At 47.3% G+C, this 27,908-nt stretch overlaps 1 protein-coding gene across 6 annotated transcripts in view; it reads right to left on the reverse strand.

Annotated features, from left to right (window-relative positions):
* Positions 1–595: 595 nt before the first annotated feature.
* Positions 596–27,908, reverse strand: part of LOC130297956 (zinc finger protein 260-like) — a 68,327-nt gene continuing 41,014 nt past the window's right edge. For 5 of the 6 annotated variants that reach the window (XM_056550820.1, XM_056550817.1, XM_056550819.1 and 2 more), the window contains one exon: positions 597–3,687. In XM_056550820.1, coding sequence (XP_056406795.1) covers positions 1,349–3,687 — 2,339 coding nt within the window. In that variant the 3' untranslated portion in view covers positions 597–1,348. Of the gene's footprint in view, positions 3,688–27,908 lie in introns of all 6 variants that reach the window. The other variant, XM_056550823.1, reaches the window with a different exon arrangement.

The following is a 27,908-nucleotide window of genomic DNA, read 5'->3' on the forward strand; positions in this document are numbered from 1 at the left end:
GAGTCTCCTCTCCATGATGTATCTAATCTGTATCTAATCATTATGGACATCACACAAATATATGAGAACCCTTAGTGTACAGGAGTCTCCTCTCCATGATGTATCTAATCTGTATCTAATCATTATGGGACATCACACAAATATATGAGAACCCTTAGTGTACAGGAGTCTCCTCTCCATGATGTATCTAATCTGTATCTAATCATTATGGACATCACACAAATATATGAGAACCCTTAGTGTACAGGAGTCTTCTGTCCATGATGTATCTAATCTGTATCCAATCATTATGGACATCACACAAATATATGAGAACCCTTAGTGTACAGGAGTCTCCTCTCCATGATGTATCTAATCTGTATCTAATCATTATGGACATCACACAAATATATGAGAACCCTTAGTGTACAGGAGTCTCCTCTCCATGATGTATCTAATCTGTATCTAATCATTATGGACATCACACAAATATATGAGAACCCTTAGTGTACAGGAGTCTCCTCTCCATGATGTATCTAATCTGTATCTAATCATTATGGAGATCACACAAATATATGAGAACCCTTAGTGTACAGGAATCTCCTCTCCATGATGTATCTAATCTGTATCTAATCATTATGAGCTGTAGACATCACACAAGTAATGAAATTCCTTACAATTCAATCCTTTATTTAGAAGATAATAAAATACACTCGAGCAGCATGAATAGACAGGAAAAGACTGACGGGTTTCGGGTGCAGAGTGGTCTTAGTCAGCGTCTACATATGAACATAGGCTGAAGGTAAAACCTTCCTGACAATCACAAATGACTTCACCTGACTATAGGCTGAACTATATCCCCAGCACATTAGGGGTTAATCATCAGGAAGGAGTTTGTGTATATAGATATATAGCACATAATGATAATACAGGCGTCTTCCTACAACTTTACATCACAGACTAGAAGGAACAAAGATGAATATTCAAGAGACGTCTACTGCAAACTAAGTGTATAAAGCTGTAAGATGTGAGGAGTTCACACGTATCGCACTCATCTCCCCTCACAGGTGTGCAAACACACCCACACACCAGGAACGGGACGGTTATTACTACAAATCACCCCGGGGTTATATAGGGATCGGACCCTCCATCTCCCTATACAATCCCTGACCCTAAAGAATCATCGGAAACCCCTAATATAATGCTATCATCTTGTATTATAGACTCCGCCCTCCTATGCTTTATAGCATTAGAACTGATGGAATGTGGGCGGTCCCAGGGGTGTAAATACTTTCACACATTCCAAACAAGAACCTGGTTTATCCTCTGTGATAGGATATCCTCGTCATTTCACCCAATCATAAAATTACTATGGCTTCTCTCTTGTGTGAATTCTCTCATGGGTAATAAGATTTGATTTCTGCTTAAAACATTTCCCACATTCTGAACATGAATATGGTTTATCCTCTGTGTGAATTCTCTTATGGGTAACAAGATTTGATTTAACTATAAAGCATTTCCCACATTCTGAGCATGAATATGGCTTCTCTCCTGTGTGAATTCTCTCATGTGCAACAAGATTGGATGCACTTGTAAAACATTTCCCACATACTGAACATGAATATGGCTTCTCTCCTGTGTGAACTCTCTCATGTAACACAAGACTTGATGTAGTTGTAAAACATTTCCCACATTCTGAACATGAATACGGCTTCTCTCCTGTGTGAACTCTCTCATGTACAACAAGCACTGATTTAATTTTAAAACATTTTCCACATTCTGAACATGAATATGGCTTCTCTCCTGTGTGACTTCTCTCATGTAGAACAAGCTGTGATTTCTGTCTAAAACATTTTCCACATTCTGAACAAGAATATGGCTTCTCTCCTGTGTGACTTCTCTCGTGGGTAACAAGATATGATTTAACTATAAAGCATTTCCCACATTCTAAACATGAATATGGCTTCTCTCCTGTGTGAATTCTCTCATGTCTAACAAGATGTGGTTTATTATTAAAACATTTCCCACATTCTGAACATGAATATGGCTTCTCTCCTGTGTGAATTCTCTCATGTAGAACAAGCGCTGATTTAGTTTTAAAACATTTTCCACATTCTGAACATGAATATGGCTTCTCTCCTGTGTGAATTCTCTCATGTCTAACAAGATTATCTTTACTTGTAAAACATTTTCCACATTCTGAACATGAATATGGCTTCTCTCCTGTGTGAATTCTTTCATGTAGAACAAGCGCTGGTTTAGCTGTAAAACATATTCCACATTCTGAACATGAATATGGCTTCTCTCCTGTGTGAATTCTTTCATGTACAACAAGCGCTGATTTAGTTGTAAAACATTTTCCACATTCTGAACAAGAATATGGCTTCTCTCCTGTGTGAATTCTCTCATGTATAAAAAGACTTGATGCAGTTGTAAAATTTTTCCCACATTCTGAACATGAATATTGCTTTTCTACTGTGTGACTTCTCTGATGTAGAACAAGCTCTGATTTAGATTTAAACCATTTTCCACATTCTAAACATGAATATGGCTTCTCTCCTGTGTGAATTGTCTGATGCATAGCAAGATTTCCTTTTTGTGTAAAGCATTTTCCACATTCTGAACATGAATATGGCTTCTCTCCAGTGTGAATTCTCTCATGTATAACAAGAATGGATTTACTTGTAAAACATTTCCCACATTCTGAACACGAATATGGCTTTTCTCCTGTGTGAATTCTCTCATGTAGAACAAGCACTGATTTAGTTTTAAAACATTTTCCATATTCTGAACATGAATATGGCTTCTCTCCTGTGTAAATTCTCTCATGTCTAACAAGATTACCTTTACTTGTAAAACATTTCCCACATTCTGAACATGAATATGGCTTCTCTCCTGTGTGAATTCTTTCATGTACAACAAGCGCTGATTTATTTGTAAAACATTTTTCACATTCTGAACATGAATGTGACTTTTTTCCTGTGTGGATTCTCCTATGTCTTTTAAGAGTTGATTTCTCTGCAAAACATTTCCCACATTCTGAACACGGATATGGCTTTATTCTTTCATGACTTTGTTTGTGTTTAATAAGACCTAAACTATTTCTGAAATATTTCCCACATTCATCACATTGATTCCTTTCCCCCCCTCTCTCCTCTGTCCTTGTGGTAACAATGTGTGGTCGGTGAGGAGAAGGTTCCTGATGATCAGGGGGATTATTATAGGATAGATCTGGATGGACATTAGGGGTAAGGAGGTCTTCTCCTGAGGAGCGCTCCATGATCTCTCCATCTTCTCCTGAGGAGCGCTCCATGATCTCTCCCTCTTGTCCTGAGGAGCGCTCCATGATCTCTCCATCTTGTCCTGAGGAGCGCTCCATGATCTCTCCATCTTGTCCTGAGGAGCGCTCCATGATCTCTCCATCATCTCCTGAGGAGCGCTCCATGATCACTCCATCTTCTCCTGAGGAGCGCTCCATGATCTCTCCATCTTGTCCTGAGGAGCGCTCCATGATCTCTCCATCTTGTCCTGAGGAGCGCTCCATGATCTCTCCATCATCTCCTGAGCAGCGCTCCACGACCTCTCCATCTTCTCCTGAGGAGCGCTCCATGATCTCTCCATCTTCTCCTAATGAGCGCTTCATGATCTCTACATCTTCTCCCGAGCAGCGCTTCATGATCTCTGATGTTTCCTTCTTTCTGGGATTTCCTGTTGGGATAAGATGGGTTTAGTTAATTAGTAAGATGAATATGTAAATCAGCTCATTATGTTGCGCCGTTCCTGGTGACGTTCCCTTACAATCAGTATAAAGTAATTATACCGGACAAAGAAGGTAAATTCCTCGGTAAGTTCCGTAAATAGAAACGTTCCGGTCTGACAAGTTCCGCTCTTATGGTGCCGCCTACTTCTTCTAGTTCAATGAATAAAGACATTTTCTATTTTACGGATCTTGCGGAGGAATTTATCATCTTCGTCCCCGTGGAGTGTGCGCCCGCACCTGGAGTGTTCCGGAATCACCGTCGCTGGAAATGACTGCACTACCAGAGGGGGCGCTCTCCTGGATTTGTTATTAATTTCTATTAAATCAGGAAACAGAAGAAAAAGTAACATCAGAGAGAAAAGACGGAAAATCACCGCAAAACCGGCGCCACGGAACATCTTTCAGGTACAGATAGAGCTCGGATACACACAACTCGGATACACGGTGCGGATTGTCATGGGAATAATAACACTGTTCAACAGGCAAAAAGTTGCGAGCATGGAAACAGCCGTTCTTACATAATTTTGGAGGGGTAAAACGAAAATAACCTAAATGTATATTGGCTCTAGTTTCCATGATACAAGTAACCAAGTAATGACGTAAGGTTTATAAAATGCAACTTACACCAAAGATGACATCATCAGTATTGGTGACCAATAGAAAACCGCCAAGCGTACCAAGATGCTGCAATATTAGCTAATATTACCTCCCCAAATTCTATAAAAGTCACAGGATCTGTTGCTTGGCGAGTTTAGGGTTCACACTGCGTTTACTAACTAGTGGAACCGGATCCGGCTGGGGGGAGTGAAAACCGTGCGCTCCCATATCGCAGACCCCGCCCCCTTTTCATTCATTTGATGGTATTCTGCGGTTTTCAGTCTGGTCCGAAAACGGGGCCAAAATGAGCCGACCGGAGTCACTATGTGACTCCGGTCGGCTCAATTTGGCCCCGTTTCCGGTTTTCACTCCCCCCAGCCGGATCCGGTTCTGGTAGTTAGTAAACGCAGTGTGAACCCTGAACTCGCCAAGCAACAGATCCTGTGACTTTTATAGAATTTGGGGAGGTAATATTAGCTAATATTGCAGCATCTTGGTACGCTTGGCGGTTTTCTATTGGTCACCAATACTGACTATGTCATCTATGGTGTAAGTTGCATTTTATAAACCTTACGTCATTACTTGGTTACTTATATCATGGAAACTAGAGCCAATATACATTTAGGTTATTTTCGTTTTTAACCCCCTTTTACAAATTCCCATCTGGGACTAATGATCCCCAACTAGGGAACCCCCTAAATTCTATTATTTACAACTTCACTTTATTAGTTTCTCTTAAAAAAAAAGTCCCCGACGTTTTGCCGGCCGTGACCGGCTTTATCAAGGGTCAGGGTGTATAGTTTCGTTTTTAGCCCTCCAAAATTATGTAAGAACAGCGTTATTTGCCTATTACCTGTAGTTGGAAAATGTAAAATGCCCATTGCATGAAAACTAGAGCCAACTAACAAATTTCATTATTTGAATTCAGCTGTGAAAGTCATTAAGAAATGGCGCATTTAATTTCTTAAACGTAAAAAAATTAAAAATTTGTAGAACAGTGTAATTAGTGTTATGTTTTCTCTCTTATTGTATTGGCGCCTTTTATTATACCATAAAATGTACGGTGAAACCACAAAAAATACCTGCGGGTAAAAATTACCGACAATAAGGTGATGGTGGGGGGGGGGGGGGGCGGGTTATCATGTATACGGAGGAATATAAGATATAACTGACCTGTGACCTTTATTCAATAGGTTCTTACAATTACACCAATTTATAATCAGTTTTATTTGATTTTACTACATGATAATAAATAAATATATTTTTTTATATAAAATAAGAATAACTTAATATTAAATAATAATGATAAATATTTACTGTATATATAATAAAAATATACTATATATTAATAACAATAAATATATACTGAATATAATAATAAAAACAATAAATACTGTAAAAGATAAATACTATATATACTAATTAAAAATGCCTCTGATCCCCCTATAACTTTCCCTTTTTTGGATCTGGAGTTTTTTATTGCCACCATTCTTGGTAAATACGACTTTTACTCAATATTTTCGGATCTATCATGTGACCAACTATCAGGAATTCTGTATCTTTTTTACTTTTACGCCGTTCACCGTGCGGGATCATAAACATAATGTTACGTTACCAAATAGGTTTATTTTATTTCACATGTTTTATTTATATAATAGGAAAAAAGGGAGGGGTTTACATTTTATTAGGGGAGGGGTTTACATATTAGGGGAGTGGTTTACATTTTATTGGGGAGGGGCTTTTATATATATTTTTAAAACATTTTGTAATTATTTATTTTACATTAATTTATTCCCCATTGGAGACGATTATATTGTCAGGATTCGGCAGGCTGGAGGTGGATCCTCTGTGTCAGAGAGGGATTGGCGTGGACCGTGTTGGTGGACCGGTTCTAAGTTGCTACTGGTTTTCACCAGAGCCCGCCGCAAAGCGGGATGGACTTGCAGCGGCGGTAGCAACTAGGTCGTATCCACCAGCAACGGCTCAACCTCTCTGACTGCTGAGATAGGCGCGGTACAAGGGAGTAGACAAGAGCAGGGTCGGACGTAGCAGAAGGTCAGGGCAGGCAGCAAGGATCGTAGTCAGGGGCAACGGCAAGAGGTCTGGAACACAGGCTAGGAACACACAAGGAAACGCTTTCACTGGCACAATGGCAACAAGATCTGGCAAGGGAGTGCAGGGGAAGTGAGGTATTATAGGGAAGTGCACAGGTGAAGACACTAATTAAAACCCATGCGCCAATCAGTGGCGCACCAGCCCTTTAAATCGCAAAGACCCGGCGCTCGCGCGCCCTAGGGAGCGGGGCCGCGTGCGCCGGGACAGCACAGATGGGGAACGAGTCTGGTAAGTGGGTCGGGATGCGCACCGCGAGCGGGCGCGTCCCGCATCGCGAATGGCATCTCGGCTGGGGACATTATCGCAGTGCACCCGGTCAGCGGGTCTGACCGGGGCGCTGCGAACAGGAGAACACCGTGAGCGCTCCGGGGAGGAGCGGGGACCTGGAGCGCTCGGCGTAACAGTACCCCCCCCCTTGGGTCTCCCCCTCTTTTTAGAACCCGAGAACTTGTGGATAAGGTCCTTGTCAAGGATGTTGTCCTCGGGTTCCCATGACCTCTCCTCCGGGCCGCAATTCTCCCAATATACAAGAATTTTTTTTTTACCTCTGACCGTCTTGGATGCCAGAATTTCTTTAACCGAGAAGATGTCAGAGGACCCGGAGACAGGAGTAGGAGCAACAACCTTAGGAGAGAAGCGGTTAAGGATGAGTGGTTTAAGGAGAGAGACATGAAAAGCATTAGGAATACGGAGAGAAGGAGGAAGAAGGAGTTTGTAGGAGACAGGGTTGATTTGACATTTGATTTTAAAAGGACCAAGATAACGTGGTCCCAGTTTATAACTGGGGACATGGAAGCGGATATACTTGGCGGAGAGCCACACTTTGTCTCCAGGAGAAAAAACAGGAGGAGTTCTTCTTTTTTTGTCGGCATGTTTCTAAATCCGGGAAGAGGCCTGTAGGAGAGATTTTTGAGTCTCTTTCCAGATGGTGGAGAAGTCCCGAGTCACCTCATCAACAGCGGGCAAACCAGAAGGCATGGGAGTGGGGAGGGGGGGAAGAGGGTGACGGCCGTACACCACAAAGAATGGGGATTTAGCGGAGACTCAGAGACTTTGAAATTGTCGGCCCATGATAGGAGATCAGCCCAGTCATCCTGGCGGGAGGAAACAAAATGTCGCAAATAGTCACCAAGAACCTGATTAACTCTTTCCACTTGCCCATTGGATTGGGGATGATAAGAAGACGAGAAGTTTAATTTGATTTTAAGCTGATTACAGAGGGCCCTCCAGAATTTCGACACAAATTGAACGCCTCTATCCGAGACGATATGCGTGGGAAGCCCGTGAAGGCGAAAAATGTGCACAAAAATTTTTTTGCCAACTGAGGCGCAGAAGGAAGACCTGGAAGAGGAATAAAATGTGCCATCTTAGAAAAACGATCAATGCCCACCCAAATAACTGTGTTGCCATGGGATAAAGGTAAGTCTGTAATAAAGTCCATAGCAATCTGAGACCATGGTCGCTCAGGAACAGGCAGAGGATGGAGGAGACCGGCAGGCTTCTGACGAGGAGTCTTGTCCCGGGCACAGACTGTACAAGCCCGAACAAAATCAGCAACATCTGTTTGCAAGGTAGGCCACCAATAAAAACGAGAGATGAGCTGGACGGATTTCTTGATGCCAGCATGGCCGGCGAGGTGTGAGGAGTGTCCCCACCTGAGGATCCTGAGGCGCTGGCGTGGAGGGACGAAGGTCTTTCCTGGAGGAGTTTGTCTGATGGAAGCTGGAGAAGAGGAGATCAGACAGTCCGGAGGAATAATGTGTTGCAGGGAGGCTTCCATTTCAGAGGCATCCGAGGAACGAGAGAGAGCGTCAGCCCTAATGTTCTTGTCAGGGGGACGAAAATGAATCTCAAAGTTAAAACGGGCAAAGAACAACGACCACCTAGCCTGGCGAGGGTTCAGCCGTTGGGCAGACTGAAGATAAGAGAGATTCTTGTGATCGGTGTATATAATAACTGGGTATTTGGACCCCTCCAGCAGGTGCCTCCATTCCTCGAGAGCCAGTTTATGGCCAGTAGTTCTCGATCTCCAATGGAGTAGTTTTTTCCCGCCGGAGAGAAGGTCCTAGAAAAGAAACCACAAGTAACAGCATGTCCGGAAGAATTTTTCTGTAGGAGTACTGCTCCAGCTCCCACCGAGGAGGCGTCTACCTCCAGTGAGAAGGGTTTAGATGGATCAGGTCTGGAGAGTACGGGAGCAGAAGAAAAGGCAGTTTTGAGACGGTTGAATGCCTCTTCCGCTTGAGGAGGCCAGGACTTAGGGTTGGCGTTTTTCTTGGTTAGGGCAACAATTGGGGCCACAATAGTGGAAAAATATGGAATAAACTGTCTGTAGTAATTGGCAAACCCCAAGAAACGTTGGATAGCTCGGAGTCCGGAGGGACGTGGCCAATCCAATACGGCTGATAGTTTGTCCGGGTCCATTTGGAGTCCCTGGCCAGAGACTAAATATCCTAGGGGGGAGAGATTGACATTCAAAGAGACATTTTTCCATTTTGGCATATAACTGATTGTCCCGAAGTCTCTGAAGAACCATGCGGACATGCCGGCGGTGTTCTTCTAGGTTGGAAGAAAAAATCTAAATATCGTCCAGGTAGACCACAACACAGGTATATAAAAGATCACGAAAAATTTCATTTACAAAGTCTTGGAAGACGGCAGGGGCGTTGCAAAGCCCAAAAGGCATAACCAAATATTCAAAGTGTCCATCTCTGGTGTTAAATGCGGTCTTCCACTCGTCCCCCTCCCTGATGCGGATGAGATTATATGCACCTCTTAAATACAATTTGGTAAAGATGTTGGCGCCACGTAGGCGATCAAAGAGTTCCGAGATAAGAGGTAGGGGATAGCGTTTTTTTATAGTGATTTTATTAAGACCGCGGTAATCAATGCATGGTCGTAAGGAGCCGTCTTTTTTGGAGACGAAGAAGAATCCAGCTCCAGCAGGGGAGGAAGACTTGTGGATAAATCCCCTTTTTAAATTTTCCTGGATGTACTCCGTCATAGCTTGTGTTTCCGGAGCAGACAGGGGATAGATTCTGCCCCGGGGTGGAGTAGTACCAGGGAGGAGATCAATAGGACAGTCATAAGGCCTGTGAGGAGGCAAAGTCTCTGCTTGTTTTTTGCAAAAAACATCAGCATAGTCCAGATAGGCCTTGGGGAGACCAGGTATCGGAGGAGCCATAGGGTTTTGACTGACAGGACTGGGAGCAGACATAAGAAACTTTTTGTGGCAAGTATTACCCCAGTTCTTGATCTACCCGGTGGTCCAATCGAGGGTAGGGGAATGGCATTGAAGCCAAGGTAGTCCAAGAAGAATTTCAGAAGTGCAGTTAGAGAGGACCAGAAATTCAATCTTTTCGTGATGGGGTCCAATGCACATTAAGAGGGGTTCCTTGCGGTAACGCACAGTACAGTCCAATCTTTTACCATTAACAGAGGCGATGTAGAGGGGTGTGGCGAGACTGGTCACTGGGATGTTGAACCTGTTAACGAAAGAGGCCAAAATAAAATTTCCTGCAGATCCGGAATCCAAGAAGGCCACAGCTGAGAAGGAGAAGGTAGAAGAAGAAATACGCACAGGCACAGTAAGACGTGGAGAAGCAGAGTTCACACCTAGAGCTGTCCCACCTTTGTGCAGGGTCAGAGTGCGTCTTTCCTGGCGTGGAGGTCGGATAGGACAATCCTTCAAGAAATGTTCGGTACTGGCACAGTACAGGCATAGGTTCTCAATGTGGCGGCGTGTCCTCTCTTGAGGTGTCAGGCGAGACCGGTCTACTTGCATAGCCTCCATGGCGGAAGGCACAGGAACAGATTGCAGCGGACCAGAGAAGAGAGGAGCCGGGGAGAGAAACCGCCTCGTGCGAACAAAGTCCATATCCTGGCGGAGCTCCTGACGCCTTTCGGAAAAACGCATGTCAATGCGGGTGGCCAGATGAATAAGTTCATGCAGGTTAGCAGGGATTTCTCGTGCGGCCAGCACATCTTTGATGCTACTGAATAGGCCTTTTTTGAAGGTCGTGCAGAGGGCCTCGTTATTCCAGGACAATTCGGAGGCGAGAGTGCGGAATTGGATGGCGTACTCGCCCACAGAAGAATTACCCTGGACCAGGTTCAGCAGGGCAGTCTCAGCAGAAGAGGCTCGGGCTGGTTCCTCGAAGACACTTCGAATCTCCGCGAAGAAAGAGTGTACGGAGGCAGTGACAGGATCATTGCGGTCCCAGAGCGGTGTGGCCCATGACAGGGCTTTCCCAGACAGAAGGCTGACCACGAAAGCCACCTTTGACCTTTCAGTTGGAAATTGGTCCGACATCATCTCCAAATGCAGGGAACATTGCAAGAGAAAACCACGGCAAAGTTTAGAGTCCCCATCAAACTTGTCCGGCAATGATAAACGGAGGCTGGATGCGGCCACTCGCTGCGGAGGAAGTGCAGGAGCTGGCGGAGGAGATGGTTGCTGAAGCTGTGGTAGAAGCTGCTGTAGCATCACAGTCAGTTGAGAGAGCTGGTGGCCTTGTTGCGCTATCTGTTGCGACTGCTGGGCGACCACCGTGGTAAGGTCAGCGACAACTGGCAGCGGGACCTCAGCGGGATCCATGGCCGCATCTACTGTCAGGATTCGGCAGGCTGGAGGTGGATCTTCTGTGTCAGAGAGGGATTGGCGTGGACCGTGTCGGTGGACCGGTTCTAAGTTGCTACTGGTTTTCACCAGAGCCCGCCGCAAAGCGGGATGGACTTGCAGCGGCGGTAGCAACCAGGTCGTTTCCACCGGCAACGGCTCAACCTCTCTGACTGCTGAGATAGGCGCGGTACAAGGGATTAGACAAGAGCAGGGTCGGACGTAGCAGAAGGTCAGGGCAGGCAGCAAGGATCGTAGTCAGGGGCAACGGCAAGAGGTCTGGAACACAGGCTAGGAACACACAAGGAACGCTTTCACTGGCACGATGGCAACAAGATCCGGCAAGGAAGTGCAGGAGAAGTGAGGTAATATAGGGAAGTGCACAGGTGAAGACACTAATTAAAACCCATGCGCCAATCAGTGGCGCACCGGCCCTTTAAATCGCAAAGACTCGGCGCGTGCGCGCCCTAGGGAGCGGGGACGCGCACCGGGACAGCACAGACGGGGAAAGAGTCTGGTAAGCGGGTCGGGATGCGCACCACGAGCGGGCGCGTCCCGCATCGCGAATTGCATCCCGGCTGGGGACATTATCGCAGCGCACCCGGTCAGCGGGTCTGACCGGGGCGCTGCGAACAGGAGAACGCCGTGAGCGCTCCGGGGAGGAGCGGGGACCCGGAGCGCTCAACGTAACATATATGTAGTCATTAGATCACTAATACTGAATAATGCTGCGCTATTACATTACACTGATCAGTGAAATCAGTGATCTATTCATATAGTCTGCAGACCATACAAGACAACAGACGATCCTACTGCACAGAGGGGGGTAAGAGACCTCAGACTGCCATTTTAACCCACCGGACCCCTGTGATCAAGCTGCGGGGTTCGATTGAGCACCTCACACCCCCCGGCACTTGTCATTTCCCTCTTTTAGATGCCGTGAACAGAATTGATCTCTAAAGGGTTAATGACCGACATCGGCATGATCCCTGATGTCCATCACTCCGCCTATAAAGAGAGCGCAGCACCGGAAAGACAACAGGGTGTACATGTCTTCTGGTGGCTTGAGGACCAGGCGTTCAGGGTGTCCATGTACGTTCTGGTGGGTTTAGGATAAGGCGGTCAGGGTGTACATGTATATTCTGGTGGGTTTAGGACCAGGCGGTCAGGGTGTACATGTATGTTCTGGTGGATTTAGGACCAGGCGGTCAGGGTGTACATGTATGTTCTGGTGGTTTTAGGATCAGGTGGTCAGGGTGTCCATGTATGTTCTGGTGGGTTTAGGATCAGGAGGTCAGGATGTACATGTATGTTCTGGTGGGTTTAGGACCAGGCAGTCAGGGTGTACATGTATGTTCTGGTGGTTTTAGGATCAGGTGGTCAGGGTGTCCATGTATGTTCTGGTGGGTTTAAGATCAGGCGGTCAGGATGTACATGTATGTTCTGGTGGGTTTAGGATCAGGCGGTCAGGGTGTACATGTATGTTCTGGTGGGTTGAGGACCAGGCGTTCAGGGTGTCCATGTATGTTCTGGTGGGTTTAGGATCAGGAGGTCAGGGTGTCCATGTATGTTCTGGGGGGTTTAGGACCAGGCGGTCAGGGTGTCCATGTATGTTCTGGTGGGTTTAGGATCAGGCGGTCAGGGTGTACATGTATGTTCTGGTGGGTTTAGGATCAGGCGGTCAGGGTGTCCATGTATGTTCTGGAGGGTTTAGGACCAGGAGGTCAGGGTGTACATGTATGTTCTGGTGGGTTTAGGACCAGGCGGTCAGGGTGTCCATGTACGTTCTGGAGGGTTTAGGATCAGGCGGTCAGGGTGTACATGTATGTTCTGGTGGGTTTAGGACCAGGCAGTCAGGGTGTACATGTATGTTCTGGTGGGTTTAGGATCAGGCGGTCAGGATGTACATGTATGTTCTGGTGGGTTTAGGATCAGGCGGTCAGGGTGTACATGTATGTTCTGGTGGGTTTAGGACCAGGCGGTCAGGGTGTACATGTATGTTCTGGAGGGTTTAAGATCAGGCGGTCAGGGTGTACAGGTATGTTCTGGGGGGTTTAGGACCAGGCGGTCAGGGTGTACATGTATGTTCTGGTGGGTTTAGGACCAGGCGTTCAGGGTGTCCATGTATGTTCTGGTGGGTTGAGGACCAGGCGGTCAGGGTGTACATGTATGTTCTGGTAGGTTTAGGACCAGGCGGTCAGGGTGTCCATGTATGTTCTAGTGGGTTTAGAACCAGGCGGTCAGGGGGTACATGTATGTTCTGGTGGGTTTAAGATCAGGCGGTCACGGCGTACATGTATGTTCTGGTGGGTTTAGGATCAGGCGGTCAGGGTGTACATGTATGTTCTGGTGGGTTTAGGATCAAGCGGTCAGGGTGTCCATGTATGTTCTGGAGGGTTTAGGACCAGGAGGTCAGGGTGTACATGTATGTTCTGGTGGGTTTAGGACCAGGCGGTCAGGGTGTCCATGTACGTTCTGGAGGGTTTAGGATCAGGCGGTCAGGTTGTACATGTATGTTCTGGTGTGTTTAGGACCAGGCAGTCAGGGTGTACATGTATGTTCTGGTGGGTTTAGGATCAGGCGGTCAGGATGTACATGTATGTTCTGGTGGGTTTAGGACCAGGCGGTCAGGGGGTCCATGTATGTTCTGGTGGGCTTAGGATCAGGCGGTCAGGGTGTCCATGTATGTTCTGGAGGGTTTAGGACCAGGAGGTCAGGGTGTACATGTATGTTCTGGTGGGTTTAGGACCAGGCGGTCAGGGTGTCCATGTACGTTCTGGAGGGTTTAGGATCAGGCGGTCAGGGTGTACATGTATGTTCTGGTGGGTTTAGGACCAGGCGGTCAGGGTGTACATGTATGTTCTGGAGGGTTTAAGATCAGGCGGTCAGGGTGTACAGGTATGTTCTGGGGGGTTTAGGACCAGGCGGTCAGGGTGTACATGTATGTTCTGGTGGGTTTAGGACCAGGCGTTCAGGGTGTCCATGTATGTTCTGGTGGGTTGAGGACCAGGCGGTCAGGGTGTACATGTATGTTCTGGTAGGTTTAGGACCAGGCGGTCAGGGTGTCCATGTATGTTCTAGTGGGTTTAGAACCAGGCGGTCAGGGGGTACATGTATGTTCTGGTGGGTTTAAGATCAGGCGGTCACGGTGTACATGTATGTTCTGGTGGGTTTAGGACCAGGCGTTCAGGGTGTACATGTATGTTCTGGTGGGTTTAGGACCAGGAGGTCAGGGTGTACATGTATGTTCTGGTGGGTTTAGGACAAGGCGGTCAGGGTGTACATGTATGTTCTGGTGGGTTTAGGACCAGGCGGTCAGGGTGTACATGTATGTTCTGGAGCGTTTAGGACCAGGCGGACAGGGTGTCCATGTATGTTCTGGTGGGTTTAGGACCAGGCGGTCAGGGTGTACATGTATGTTCTGGTGGGTTTAGGATCAGGCGGTCAGGGTGTCCATGTATGTTCTGGTGGGTTTAGGATCAGGTGGTCAGGGTGTACATGTATGTTCTGGTGGGTTTAGGACCAGGCGGTCAGGGTGTACATGTATGTTCTGGTGGGTTTAGGACCAGGCGGTCAGGGTGTACATGTATGTTCTGGTGGGTTTAGGATCAGGCGGTCAGGGTGTACATGTATGTTCTGGTGGGTTAAGGACGAGGCGGTCAGGGTGCACATGTATGTTCTGGTGGGTTTAGGACCAGGCGGTCAGGGTGTCCATGTATGTTCTGGTGGGTTAAGGACCAGGCGGTCAGTGTGTACATGTATGTTCTGGTGGGTTTAAGACCAGGAGGTCTGGGTGTACATGTATGTTCTAGTGGGTTTAGGACCAGGCGGTCAGGGTGTCCATGTAAGTTCTGGTGGGTTTAGGACCAGGCGGTCAGGGTGTACATGTATGTTCTGGTGGGTTTAGGACCAGGAGGTCAGGGTGTACATATATGTTCTGGTGGGTTTAGGACCAGGCTGTCAGGGTGTCCATGTATGTTCTGGTGGGTTGAGGACCAGGCGATCAGGGTGTCCATGTATGTTCTGGTGGGTTTAGGACCAGGCAGTCAGGGTGTACATGTATGTTCTGGTGGGTTAAGGACCAGGCGGTCAGGGTGTCCATGTATGTTCTGGTGGGTTTAGGACAAGGCGGTCAGGGTGTCCATGTATGTTCTGGTGGGTTAAGGACCAGGCGGTCAGTGTGTACATGTATGTTCTGGTGGGTTTAAGACCAGGAGGTCTGGGTGTACATGTATGTTCTTGTGGGTTTAAGACCAGGCGGTCAGGGTGTACATGTATGTTCTGGTGGGTTTAGGACCAGGCAGTAAGGGTGTACATGTATGTTCTGGTGGGTTTAGGACCAGGAGGTCAGGGTGTACATGTATGTTCTGGTGGGTTTAGGATCAGGCGGTCAGGGTGTACATGTATGTTCTGGTGAGTTTAGGACCAGGCGGTCAGGGTGTACATGTATGTTCTGGTGGGTTTAGGATCAGGCGGTCAGGGTGTCCATGTATGTTCTGGTGGGTTTAGGATCAGATGGTCAGGGTGTACATGTATGTTCTGGTGGGTTTAGGACCAGGCGGTCAGGGTGTGCATGTATGTTCTGGTGGGTTTAGGACTAGGCGGTCAGGGTGTCCATGTATGTTCTGGTGGGTTTGGGACCAGGCGGTCAGGGTGTCCATGTATGTTCTGGTGGGTTTAGGACCAGGCGGTCAGGGTGTCCATGTGTGTTCTGGTGGGTTTAGGACCAGGCGGTCAGGGTGTCCATGTATGTTCTGGTGGGTTTAGGACCAGGCGGTCAGGGTGTCCATGTATGTTCTGGTGGGTTTAGGACAAGGCGGTCAGGGGGTACATGTATGTTCTGGTGGGTTTAGGACCAGGCGGTCAGGGTGTCCATGTATGTTCTGGTGGGTTTAGGACCAGGCGGTCAGGGTGTCCATGTATGTTCTGGTGGGTTTAGGACCAGGCGGTCAGGGTGTCCATGTATGTTCTGGTGGGTTTAGGATCAGGCGGTCAGGGTGTCCATGTATGTTCTGGTGGGTTTAGGACCAGGCGGTCAGGGTGTCCATGTATGTTCTGGAGGGTTTAGGACCAGGCGGTCAGGGTGTCCATGTATGTTCTGGAGGTTTTAGGACCAGGCTGTGAGGGTGTTCATGTATGTTCTGGTGAGTTTAGGACCAGGCGGTCAGGGTGTCCATGTATGTTCTGGTGGGTTTAGGACCAGGCGTTCAGGGTGTCCATGTATGTTCTGGTGGGTTTAGGACCCGGCGGTCAGGGTGTACATGTATGTTCTGGTGGGTTTAGGACCCGGCGGTCAGGGTGTACATGTATGTTCTGGTGGGTTTAGGACAAGGCGGTCAGGAAGTACATGTATGTTCTGGAGGGTTTAGGACCAGGCGGTCAGGGTGTCCATGTATGTTCTGGTGGGTTTAGGACCAGGCGGTCAGGGTGTCCATGTATGTTCTGATGGTTTTAGGGCAAGGCGGTCAGGGTGTACATGTATGTTCTGGAGGGTTTAGGACCAGGCGGTCAGGGTGTCCATGTATGTTCTGGTGGGTTTAGGACCAGGCGGTCAGGGTGTCCATGTATGTTCTGGTGGGTTTAGGACCAGGCGGTCAGGGTGTCCATGTATGTTCTGGAGGGTTTAGGACCAGGCGGTCAGGGTGTCCATGTATGTTCTGGAGGGTTTAGGACCAGGCGGTCAGGGTGTACATGTATGTTCTGGTGGGTTTAGGACCAGGCGGTCAGGGGGTCCATGTATGTTCTGGTGGGTTTAGGACCAGGCGGTCAGGGTGTCCATGTATGTTCTGGAGGGTTTAGGACCAGGCGGTCAGGGTGTACATGTATGTTCTGGAGGGTTTAGGACCAGGCTGTCAGGGTGTTCATGTATGTTCTGGTGAGTTTAGGACCAGGCGGTCAGGGTGTACATGTATGTTCTGGTGGGTTTAGGATCAGGCGGTCAGGGTGTCCATGTATGTTCTGGTGGGTTTAGGATCAGGTGGTCAGGGTGTACATGTATGTTCTGGTGGGTTTAGGACCAGGCGGTCAGGGTGTACATTTATGTTCTGGTGGGTTTAGGACCAGGCGGTCAGGGTGTCCATGTATGTTCTGGTAGGTTTAGGACAAGGTGGTCAGGGTGTACATGTATGTTCTGGTGGGTTTAGGACCAGGCGGTCAGGGTGTCCATGTATGTTCTGGTGGGTTTAGGACCAGGCGTTCAGGGTGTCCATGTATGTTCTGGTGGGTTTAGGACCCGGCGGTCAGGGTGTACATGTATGTTCTGGTGGGTTTAGGACCAGGCGGTCAGGGTGTCCATGTATGTTCTGGTGGGTTTAGGACAAGGCGGTCAGGGTGTCCATGTATGTTCTGGAGGGTTTAGGACCAGGCGGTCAGGGTGTCCATGTATGTTCTGGTGGGTTTAGGACCAGGCGGTCAGGGTGTCCATGTATGTTCTGGTGGGTTTAGGACCAGGCGGTCAGGGTGTCCATGTATGTTCTGGTGGGTTTAGGACCAGGCGGTCAGGGTGTCCATGTATGTTCTGGAGGGTTTAGGACCAGGCGGTCAGGGTGTCCATGTATGTTCTGGTGGGTTTAGGACCAGGCGGTCAGGGTGTACATGTATGTTCTGGAGGGTTTAGGACCAGGCGGTCAGGGGGTCCATGTATGTTCTGGTGGGTTTAGGACCAGGCGGTCAGGGCGTCCATGTATGTTCTGGTGGGTTTAGGATCAGGAGGTCAGGGTGTCCATGTATGTTCTGGTGGGTTTAGGACCAGGCGATCAGGGTGTCCATGTATGTTCTGGAGGGTTTAGGACCAGGCGGTCAGGGTGTCCATGTATGTTCTGGTGAGTTTAGGACCAGGCGGTCAGGGTGTCCATGTATGTTCTGGTGGGTTTAGGACCAGGCGTTCAGGGTGTCCATGTATGTTCTGGTGGGTTTAGGACCCGGCGGTCAGGGTGTACATGTATGTTCTGGTGGGTTTAGGACCAGGCGGTCAGGGTGTCCATGTATGTTCTGGTGGGTTTAGGACCAGGCGGTCAGGGTGTCCATGTATGTTCTGGTGGGTTTAGGACAAGGCGGTCAGGGTGTACATGTATGTTCTGGAGGGTTTAGGACCAGGCGGTCAGGGTGTCCATGTATGTTCTGGTGGGTTTAGGACCAGGCAGTCAGGGTGTTCATGTATGTTCTGGTGGGTTTAGGACCAGGCGGTCAGGGTGTCCATGTATGTTCTGGTGGGTTTAGGACCAGGCGGTCAGGGTGTCCATGTATGTTCTGGAGGGTTTAGGACCAGGCGGTCAGGGTGTACATGTATGTTCTGGTGGGTTTAGGATCAGGAGGTCAGGGTGTCCATGTATGTTCTGGTGGGTTTAGGACCAGGCGGTCAGGGTGTCCATGTATGTTCTGGAGGGTTTAGGACCAGGCGGTCAGGGTGTACATGTATGTTCTGGAGGGTTTAGGACCAGGCGGTCAGGGGGTCCATGTATGTTCTGGAGGGTTTAGGACCAGGCGGTCAGGGTGTCCATGTATGTTCTGGTGGGTTTAGGATCAGGAGGTCAGGGTGTCCATGTATGTTCTGGTGGGTTTAGGACCAGGAGGTCAGGTTGTCCATGTATGTTCTGGTGGCTTTAGCACCAGGTGGTCAGGGGGTCCATGGATAAAGTTTTGTATTACTCTTTAACCCCTAAAGGACAAGGTATATGGTTTAATCGCAGGGGTACGATGAGTCAAGATGGCCGCCGGAGGTCTGAGGATCTGATGATCTCTGATCCCCGATAAAACAGATCAGTGCTGTGCCCATATATATCAGTAGTAATAATCTAATGATATCTATAGACGTCACCTCTGGGGACATGAAAGGGAAAATAAAGAAATTAAAATGTGAATAAGAAATCCTGTTTTCTTTTTTTGTAAAACATGAAAACCAAAACATTTTTATAAATAAATAAAACAAAACATATTTGGGATCGCCGTGTGCGTAACTATTCGATGTTAATGATCCCGTATGGTGAACGGCGTAAACATTAAAAAAATAAAGTCCAAAATTGCGCCTTTTTGGTAAGTTTACATTCCAGAAATATTAAATAAAAACATATACGCAAAAGTGGTTCGATAAAAACTACAGATCACGATGCAAAAAATGACCCTCATACCGTCGCGTATACGGAAAAACGAGAACGTTATAGGGGTCAGAAGATGAGGATTCTAAACAGACTTATTTTGTTAGAATAGTATGTAACCATGGCGATCGGTATGATCGTATTGACCACAGAATAAAGATGGCGGTGTTACCATAAAGTGCGCATTGTAAAAACGAAAACCTACAAAAGTTGCAAAATTGCTTTTTTCTTTTAAGTTTCCCTCACAAATAATGTTTTTTCTGGTTGCGCCATAAATTTTATGGTAAAGTATAAATTACAAAGTACAATTGGTTGCGCAAAAAATAAGACGTCATATGGGTCCGTAATATAGGGCAAGGAGGAAGAAACGAAAATGCAAAAATTTAACTGTGTCTTTAAAGGGGTACTCCAGTGGAAAACTTTTTTTTCTAAATCAACTAGTGCCAGAAAGTTAAACAGATTTGTAAATCACTTCTATTAAATAAAATCTTAATCCTTCCAGTACTTTTTAGGGGCTGTATACTACAGAGAAATAAAAAAAAAAATGCATTTCCTGTGATGTCCTGACCACAGTGCTCTCTGCTGACCTCTGCTGTCCATTTTAGGAACTGTCCAGAAAAGGAGAAAATTCAAAATAGCAAACATATGCTGCTCTGGACAGTTCCTAAAATGGACAGCAGAGGTCAGCAGAGAGCACTGTGGTCAGGACATCACAGGAAATGCATTTCCTTTTTGGATTTCTCTTTAGTATACAGCCCCTAAAAAGTACTGGAAGGATTAAGATTTTTTTTTAATAGAAGTGATTTACAAATCTGTTTAACTTTCTGGCACCAGTTGATTTAGAAAAAAAAGTTTTCCACGGGAGTACCCCTTTAAGGATTCGGCCATTTTTTGCACATCTGACCACTGTTACTTTAAGCATTAATAACTCTGATGCTTTTACTTTTCATTTTGATTCCGAGATTGTTTTATCGTGACATATTCTACTTTATGTTAGTGGTAAATTTTTGTCGATCTTGCATCATTTCTTGGTGAAAAATTCCAAAATTTGATGAAAAAAATAGAAAATGTTGCATTTTTCTAGCTCTCTGCATGTAAGGAAAATAGACATCCCAAATAAATTATATATTGATTCACATATACGATATGTCTACTTTATGTTTACTTCATACAGGAAATATCTTTATATTATTATTATTATTATTATATACAATATATTATGTTTGCATCATAAAATTGACTTGTTTTTTCTTTTGGAGACATCAGAGGCTTCAAAGTTCAGCAGCAATTTTCCAATTTTTCACAAAATTTTTCAGGGACCAGTTCAGTTTTGAAGGGGATCTGAAGGGTCTTCATATTAGAAATATCCCACAAATGACCCCGTTATAAAAACTGCACCCCCCAAAGTATCCAAAATGACATTCAGAAAGTGTGTTAACCCTTTAGGTGTTTCACAGGAAAAGCAGCAAAGTGAAGGAGAAAATTCAAAATCTTCATTTTTTTCACTCGCATGTTCTTGTAGACCCAGTTATTGAATTTTTACAAGGGTTAATAGGAGAAAAAGCCCCACAAAATTTGTAATGCAATTTCTCTTGAGTAAGGAAATACCTCATATGTGGATGTAAAGTGTTCGGCGGGCGCAGTAGAGGGCTCAGAAGGGAAGGAGCCAAAATGGGATTTGGGAGAGTGAATTTTGCTGAAATGGTTTTTGGAGGGCATGTCACATTTAGAAAGCCCCTATGGTGCCAGAACAGCAGAAAACCCCCACATGGCATACTATTTTGGAAACTACACCCCTCAAGGAACATAACAAGGGGTCCAGTGAGCCTTAACACCTCACAGGTGTTTGACGACTTTTCTTTAAATTCTGATGTGTAAATGAAAAAAAAAGTGCAGTTTTTCCCCCAAATTTACCATTTTTACAAAGGGTAATGGGAGAAAATGCCCCCCAAAATTTGTAACCCCATCTCTTCTGAGTATGTAAATACCCCATGTTAGGATGTAAAATGCTTTGTGGGCGAACTACAATGCTCAGAAGAGAAGGAGTCACATTTGGCTATTGGAAAGCAAATTTTGCTGAAATCATTTTTGGGGGGCATGTCGCATTTAGGAAGCACCTATGGTGCCAGAACAGCAAAAAAAAAACACATGGCATACTATTTTGGAAACTAAACCCCTTAAGGAATGTAACGAGGGGTACAATGAGCTTTAACACCCCACATGTGTTTGACGACTTTTTGTTAAAGTTGGATGAGTAAATGGAAAAAAAAAAATCACAAAAATGCTGGTTTTTCCAGGTGAAAATGACCCCCAAAATTTGTAACCCCATTTCTTCTGAGCATGGAAATACCCCATGTGTGGACGTTAAGTGCTCTGCTGGCGAACTACAATGCTCAGAAGAGGAGGAGCGCCATTGAGCTTTTGGAGAGAGAATTTGTTTGGAATGGAAGTCGGGGGCCATGTGCATTTGCAAAGCCCCCCATTGTGCCAGAACAGTGGACCCCCCCACATGTGACCCCATTTTGGAAACTACACACCTCACATATTGTAATAAGGGGTGCAATTTCAGACAAATTTTCTCTCCAAAAGCCCAATGGCGCTACTTCTCTTCTGAGCATTGTAGTTCGCCTGCAGAGCACTTTACATCCACATATGGGGTATGTTCTTACTCAGAAGAAATGGGGTTAAAAATTTTGGGGGCTTTTTTTTCCTATTTTCCCTTGTGAAAATTAAAAATTTAGGGTAACACCAGCATTTTAGTTAAAAAAAAAAAAAAATTCATTTTCCCATCCAACTTTAACGAAAATTTGTCAAACACCTGTGGGGTGTTAAGGCTCACTATACCCCTTTTTACTTTCCGTGAGGGGTTAGTTTCTAAAATGGGGTCACATGTCGGTATTTTTTTTTTTTTGCGTTTATGTCAGAACCGCTGTAAAATCAGCCACCCCTGTGCAAATCACCAATTTTAGGCCTCAAATGTACATAATGCTCTCTCACTCCTGAGCCTTGTTGTGCGCCCGCAGAGCATTTTACGGCAACATATGGGGTATTTCCATACTCAGGAAAAATTGCGTTACAAATTTTGGGGGTCTTTTTTTCCTTTTACCTCTTGTGAAAATAAAAAGTATGGGGCAACACCAGCATGTTAGTGTAAAACATTTTTTTTTTTTACACTAACATGCTGGTGTAGACCATAACTTTTCCTTTTCATAAGGGGTAAAAGGAGAAAAAGCCCCCAAAATTTGTAGTCCATATGTGGCCCTAAACTGTTTCCTTGAAATACGACAGGGCTCCGAAGTGAGAGAGCACCATGCACATTTGAGGACTAAATTAGGGGTGGACATAGGGGTATTTTACGCCAGTGATTCCCAAACAGGGTGTCTCCAGCTGTTGCTAAACTCCCAGCATGCCTGGACAGTTGTCACGATGCCGGCTGGCAGGTAGTGGATCCTCTGTGCCAGAGAGGGATTGGCGTGGACCGTGCTAGAGGATCGGTTCTAAGTCACTACTGGTTTTCACCAGAGCCCGCCGCAAAGCGGGATGGTCTTGCTGCGGCGGTAGTGACCAGGTCGTATCCCCTAGCAACGGCTCAACCTCTCTGGCTGCTGAAGATAGGCGCGGTACAAGGGAGTAGACAGAAGCAAGGTCGGACGTAGCAGAAGGTCGGGGCAGGCAGCAAGGATCGTAGTCAGGGGCAACGGCAGGAGGTCTGGAACACAGGCTAGGAACACACAAGGAAACGCTTTCACTGGCACTAAGGCAACAAGATCCGGCGAGGGAGTGAAGGGGAAGTGAGGTGATATAGGGAAGTGCACAGGTGTAAACACTAATTGGAACCACTGCGCCAATCAGCGGCGCAGTGGCCCTTTAAATCGCAAAGACCCGGCGCGCGCGCGCCCTAGGGAGCGGGGCCGCGCGCGCCGGGACAGGACTGACGGAGAGCGAGTCAGGTACGGGAGCCGGGGTGCGCATCGCGAGCGGGCGCTACCCGCATCGCGAATCGCATCCCGGCCAGAGGCGGTATCGCAGCGCCCCGGGTCCGTGGAACCGACCGGAGCGCTGCAGTGAGAGGAGTGTAGCGAGCGCTCCGGGGAGGAGCGGGGACCCGGAGCGCTCGGCGTAACAGTACCCCCCCCCTTGGGTCTCCCCCTCTTCTTGGAGCCTGAGAACCTGAGGACCAGACTTTTGTCCAGGATATTGTCCTCAGGTTCCCAGGACCTCTCTTCTGGACCACAACCCTCCCAATCCACTAAAAAGAAGGTTTTCCCTCTGACCTTTTTTGATGCTAAAATTTCTTTAACGGAGAAGATGTCCGAGGAGCCGGAGACAGGAGTGGGGGAAACAGATTTGGGAGAGAAACGGTTAATGATAAGTGGTTTAAGAAGAGAAACATGAAAGGCATTAGGAATACGAAGAGAAGGAGGAAGAAGAAGTTTGTAAGAGACAGGATTAATCTGGCGCAAAACCTTAAAAGGACCAAGATAGCGTGGTCCCAACTTATAGCTAGGGACACGGAAGCGGACATATTTGGCGGAGAGCCATACCTTGTCTCCAGGGGAAAAAATGGGAGGAGCTCTTCTTTTCTTATCCGCGAATCTCTTCATGCGTGAAGAAGCCTGTAAGAGAGAATTTTGGGTCTCTCTCCATATGATGGAGAGATCACGAGAAATTTCATCCACAGCGGGCAGACCAGAGGGCAAGGGGGTAGGGAGGGGGGGAAGAGGGTGACGGCCGTACACCACGAAAAACGGGGATTTGGAGGAAGATTCAGAGATTCTGAAATTATACGAGAATTCGGCCCAAGGTAGAAGATCTGCCCAGTCATCCTGGCGGGAGGAAACAAAATGTCGTAAATAGTCACCCAAGATCTGGTTAATTCTTTCTACTTGTCCATTGGATTGAGGATGGTATGCAGAAGAAAAATTTAATTTAATCTTGAGTTGTTTACAGAGAGCCCTCCAGAATTTAGACACAAATTGGACGCCTCTATCCGAGACGATCTGCGTAGGCAACCCGTGAAGACGAAAAATGTGTACAAAAAATTGTTTAGCCAACTGAGGCGCTGAAGGAAGACCAGGAAGAGGGATGAAATGTGCCATTTTGGAGAATCGATCAACGACCACCCAAATAACAGTGTTGCCATGGGATGGGGGTAAGTCAGTAATAAAATCCATACCAATCAGAGACCAAGGTTGTTCGGGAACAGGCAAAGGAAGAAGAAAACCAGCGGGCTTCTGGCGAGGAGTCTTATCCCGGGCACAGACAGTGCAGGCTCGCACAAAGTCCACCACATCAGTCTCTAGAGTCGGCCACCAATAGAAGCGAGAGATGAGTTGCACAGATTTCTTGATGCCCGCATGACCTGCGAGATGGGAGGAGTGACCCCATTTGAGGATTCCGAGGCGTTGGCGTGGAGAAACAAAGGTCTTTCCTGGAGGAGTTTGCCTGATGGAGGCTGGAGAAGTGGAAATCAGGCAGTCAGGAGGAATGATGTGTTGAGGAGAGAGTTCAATTTCAGAAGCATCTGAGGAACGAGAGAGAGCATCGGCCCTAATGTTCTTATCAGCAGGTCGAAAGTGAATTTCAAAATTAAATCGGGCAAAGAACAGAGACCACCTGGCCTGACGAGGATTCAGCCGTTGGGCAGACTCGAGGTATGAGAGGTTCTTGTGATCGGTGTAAATAATAACTGGAAATCTCGATCCCTCCAGCAGATGCCTCCATTCCTCAAGTGCTAATTTAATGGCTAGAAGCTCTCGATCCCCGATGGAGTAGTTCCTCTCCGCCGGAGAGAAGGTCCTAGAAAAAAAACCACAAGTAACAGCATGCCCGGAAGAGTTTTTTTGTAGAAGGACAGCTCCAGCTCCCACTGAGGAGGCATCAACCTCCAATAGGAAGGGTTTAGATGGGTCAGGTCTGGAGAGCACGGGAGCCGAAGAGAAGGCAGACTTGAGTCGTTTAAAGGCGTCTTCCGCTTGAGGAGGCCAAGACTTGGGATCGGCATTTTTTTTGGTTAAAGCCACAATAGGAGCCACAATGGTAGAAAAATGTGGAATAAATTGCCTGTAATAATTGGCGAACCCCAAAAAACGTTGGATGGCACGGAGTCCGGAGGGGCGTGGCCAATCTAAGACGGCAGAGAGTTTATCTGGATCCATTTGTAGTCCCTGGCCAGAGACCAAGTATCCTAGAAAAGGAAGAGATTGGCATTCAAACAGACATTTCTCAATTTTAGCATAGAGTTGATTGTCACGAAGTCTCTGAAGAACCATACGGACATGCTGGCGGTGTTCTTCTAGATTGGCCGAAAAAATTAGGATATCATCAAGATATACAACAACACAGGAGTATAACAGATCACGAAAAATTTCATTAACAAAGTCTTGGAAGACAGCAGGGGCGTTGCACAGGCCAAAGGGCATGACCAGATACTCAAAGTGTCCATCTCTGGTGTTAAATGCTGTTTTCCACTCATCCCCCTCTCTGATGCGGATGAGGTTATAGGCGCCTCTTAAGTCCAATTTAGTAAAGATGTGGGCACCTTGGAGGCGATCAAAGAGTTCAGAGATGAGGGGTAAGGGGTAGCGGTTCTTAACCGTGATTTTATTAAGTCCGCGGTAGTCAATGCAAGGACGTAGAGAGCCATCTTTTTTGGATACAAAGAAAAATCCGGCTCCGGCAGGAGAGGAGGATTTACGGATAAAGCCCTTTTTTAGATTCTCCTGGACGTATTCAGACATGGCAAGAGTCTCTGGGGCAGAGAGAGGATAAATTCTGCCCCGGGGTGGAGTAGTGCCCGGGAGGAGGTCGATAGGACAATCATAAGGCCTGTGAGGAGGTAGAGTCTCCGCTTGTTTTTTGCAGAAAACATCCGCGAAGTCCATATAGGCCTTAGGGAGACCGGTTACTGGAGGAAGCACAGAGTTACGGCAAGGGTTACTGGGAACCGGTTTTAGACAGTTCTTGGAACAAGAGGGCCCCCAACTCTTGATCTCCCCAGTGGACCAATCCAGGGTTGGGGCATGAAGTTGAAGCCAGGGAAGTCCAAGGAGAATTTCCGAGGTGCAATTGGGGAGGACCAAAAGTTCAATCCTCTCGTGATGAGATCCGATGCTCATTAGAAGGGGCTCCGTGCGGAAACGTATGGAACAGTCCAATCTTTCATTGTTTATACAATTGATGTAAAGGGGTCTGGTGAGACTGGTCACTGGGATGTTGAACCTGTTGACGAGAGAGGCCAAAATAAAATTTCCTGCAGATCCAGAGTCCAAGAAGGCCACAGAAGAGAAGGAGAAGGCAGAGGCAGACATCCGCACAGGCACCGTAAGACGTGGAGAAGCAGAGTGGACATCAAGGATTGTCTCACCTTTGTGCGGAGTCAGGGTACGTCTTTCCAGGCGGGGAGGGCGGATAGGACAATCCCTCAGGAAGTGTTCGGTACTAGCACAGTACAGGCAGAGGTTCTCCATGCGGCGTCGTGTCCTCTCTTGAGATGTCAGGCGAGACCGGTCGACCTGCATAGCCTCCACGGCGGGAGGCACAGGAACAGATTGCAGGGAACCAGAGGAGAGAGGAGCCGAGGAGAAGAAACGCCTCGTGCGAACAGAGTCCATATCTTGGCGGAGCTCCTGACGCCTTTCGGAAAAACGCATGTCAATGCGAGTGGCTAGGTGAATAAGTTCATGAAGATTAGCAGGCATTTCTCGTGCGGCCAGAACATCTTTAATGTTGCTGGATAGGCCTTTTTTAAAGGTCGCGCAGAGGGCCTCATTGTTCCAGGATAATTCAGAAGCAAGAGTGCGGAATTGTACGGCATACTCGCCAACGGAAGAATTACCCTGGACCAGGTTCAACAGGGCAGTCTCAGCAGAAGAGGCTCGAGCAGGTTCCTCAAAGACACTTCGAATTTCCGAGAAGAAGGAGTGTACAGAGGCAGTGACGGGGTCATTGCGGTCCCAGAGCGGTGTGGCCCAAGCCAGGGCTTTTCCAGACAGCAGGCTGACTACGAAAGCCACCTTAGACCTTTCAGTGGGGAACTGGTCCGACATCATCTCCAAGTGTAATGAACATTGGGAAAGGAAGCCACGGCAAAGCTTAGAGTCCCCATCAAATTTATCCGGCAAGGATAGTCGTAGTCCAGAAGCGGCCACTCGCTGCGGAGGAGGTACAGGAGCTGGCGGAGGAGATGGTTGCTGGAGCTGTGGTAGTAACTGTTGTAGCATAACAGTCAGTTGAGACAGCTGTTGGCCTTGTTGCGCAATCTGTTGTGACTGCTGGGCGACCACCGTGGTGAGGTCAGCGACAACTGGCAGAGGAACTTCAGCGGGATCCATGGCCGGATCTACTGTCACGATGCCGGCTGGCAGGTAGTGGATCCTCTGTGCCAGAGAGGGATTGGCGTGGACCGTGCTAGAGGATCGGTTCTAAGTCACTACTGGTTTTCACCAGAGCCCGCCGCAAAGCGGGATGGTCTTGCTGCGGCGGTAGTGACCAGGTCGTATCCCCTAGCAACGGCTCAACCTCTCTGGCTGCTGAAGATAGGCGCGGTACAAGGGAGTAGACAGAAGCAAGGTCGGACGTAGCAGAAGGTCGGGGCAGGCAGCAAGGATCGTAGTCAGGGGCAACGGCAGGAGGTCTGGAACACAGGCTAGGAACACACAAGGAAACGCTTTCACTGGCACTAAGGCAACAAGATCCGGCGAGGGAGTGAAGGGGAAGTGAGGTGATATAGGGAAGTGCACAGGTG

The sequence above is a fragment of the Hyla sarda genome (genome assembly GCF_029499605.1).
Source record: "Hyla sarda isolate aHylSar1 chromosome 1 unlocalized genomic scaffold, aHylSar1.hap1 SUPER_1_unloc_12, whole genome shotgun sequence".
Taxonomy (NCBI): domain Eukaryota; kingdom Metazoa; phylum Chordata; class Amphibia; order Anura; family Hylidae; genus Hyla; species Hyla sarda.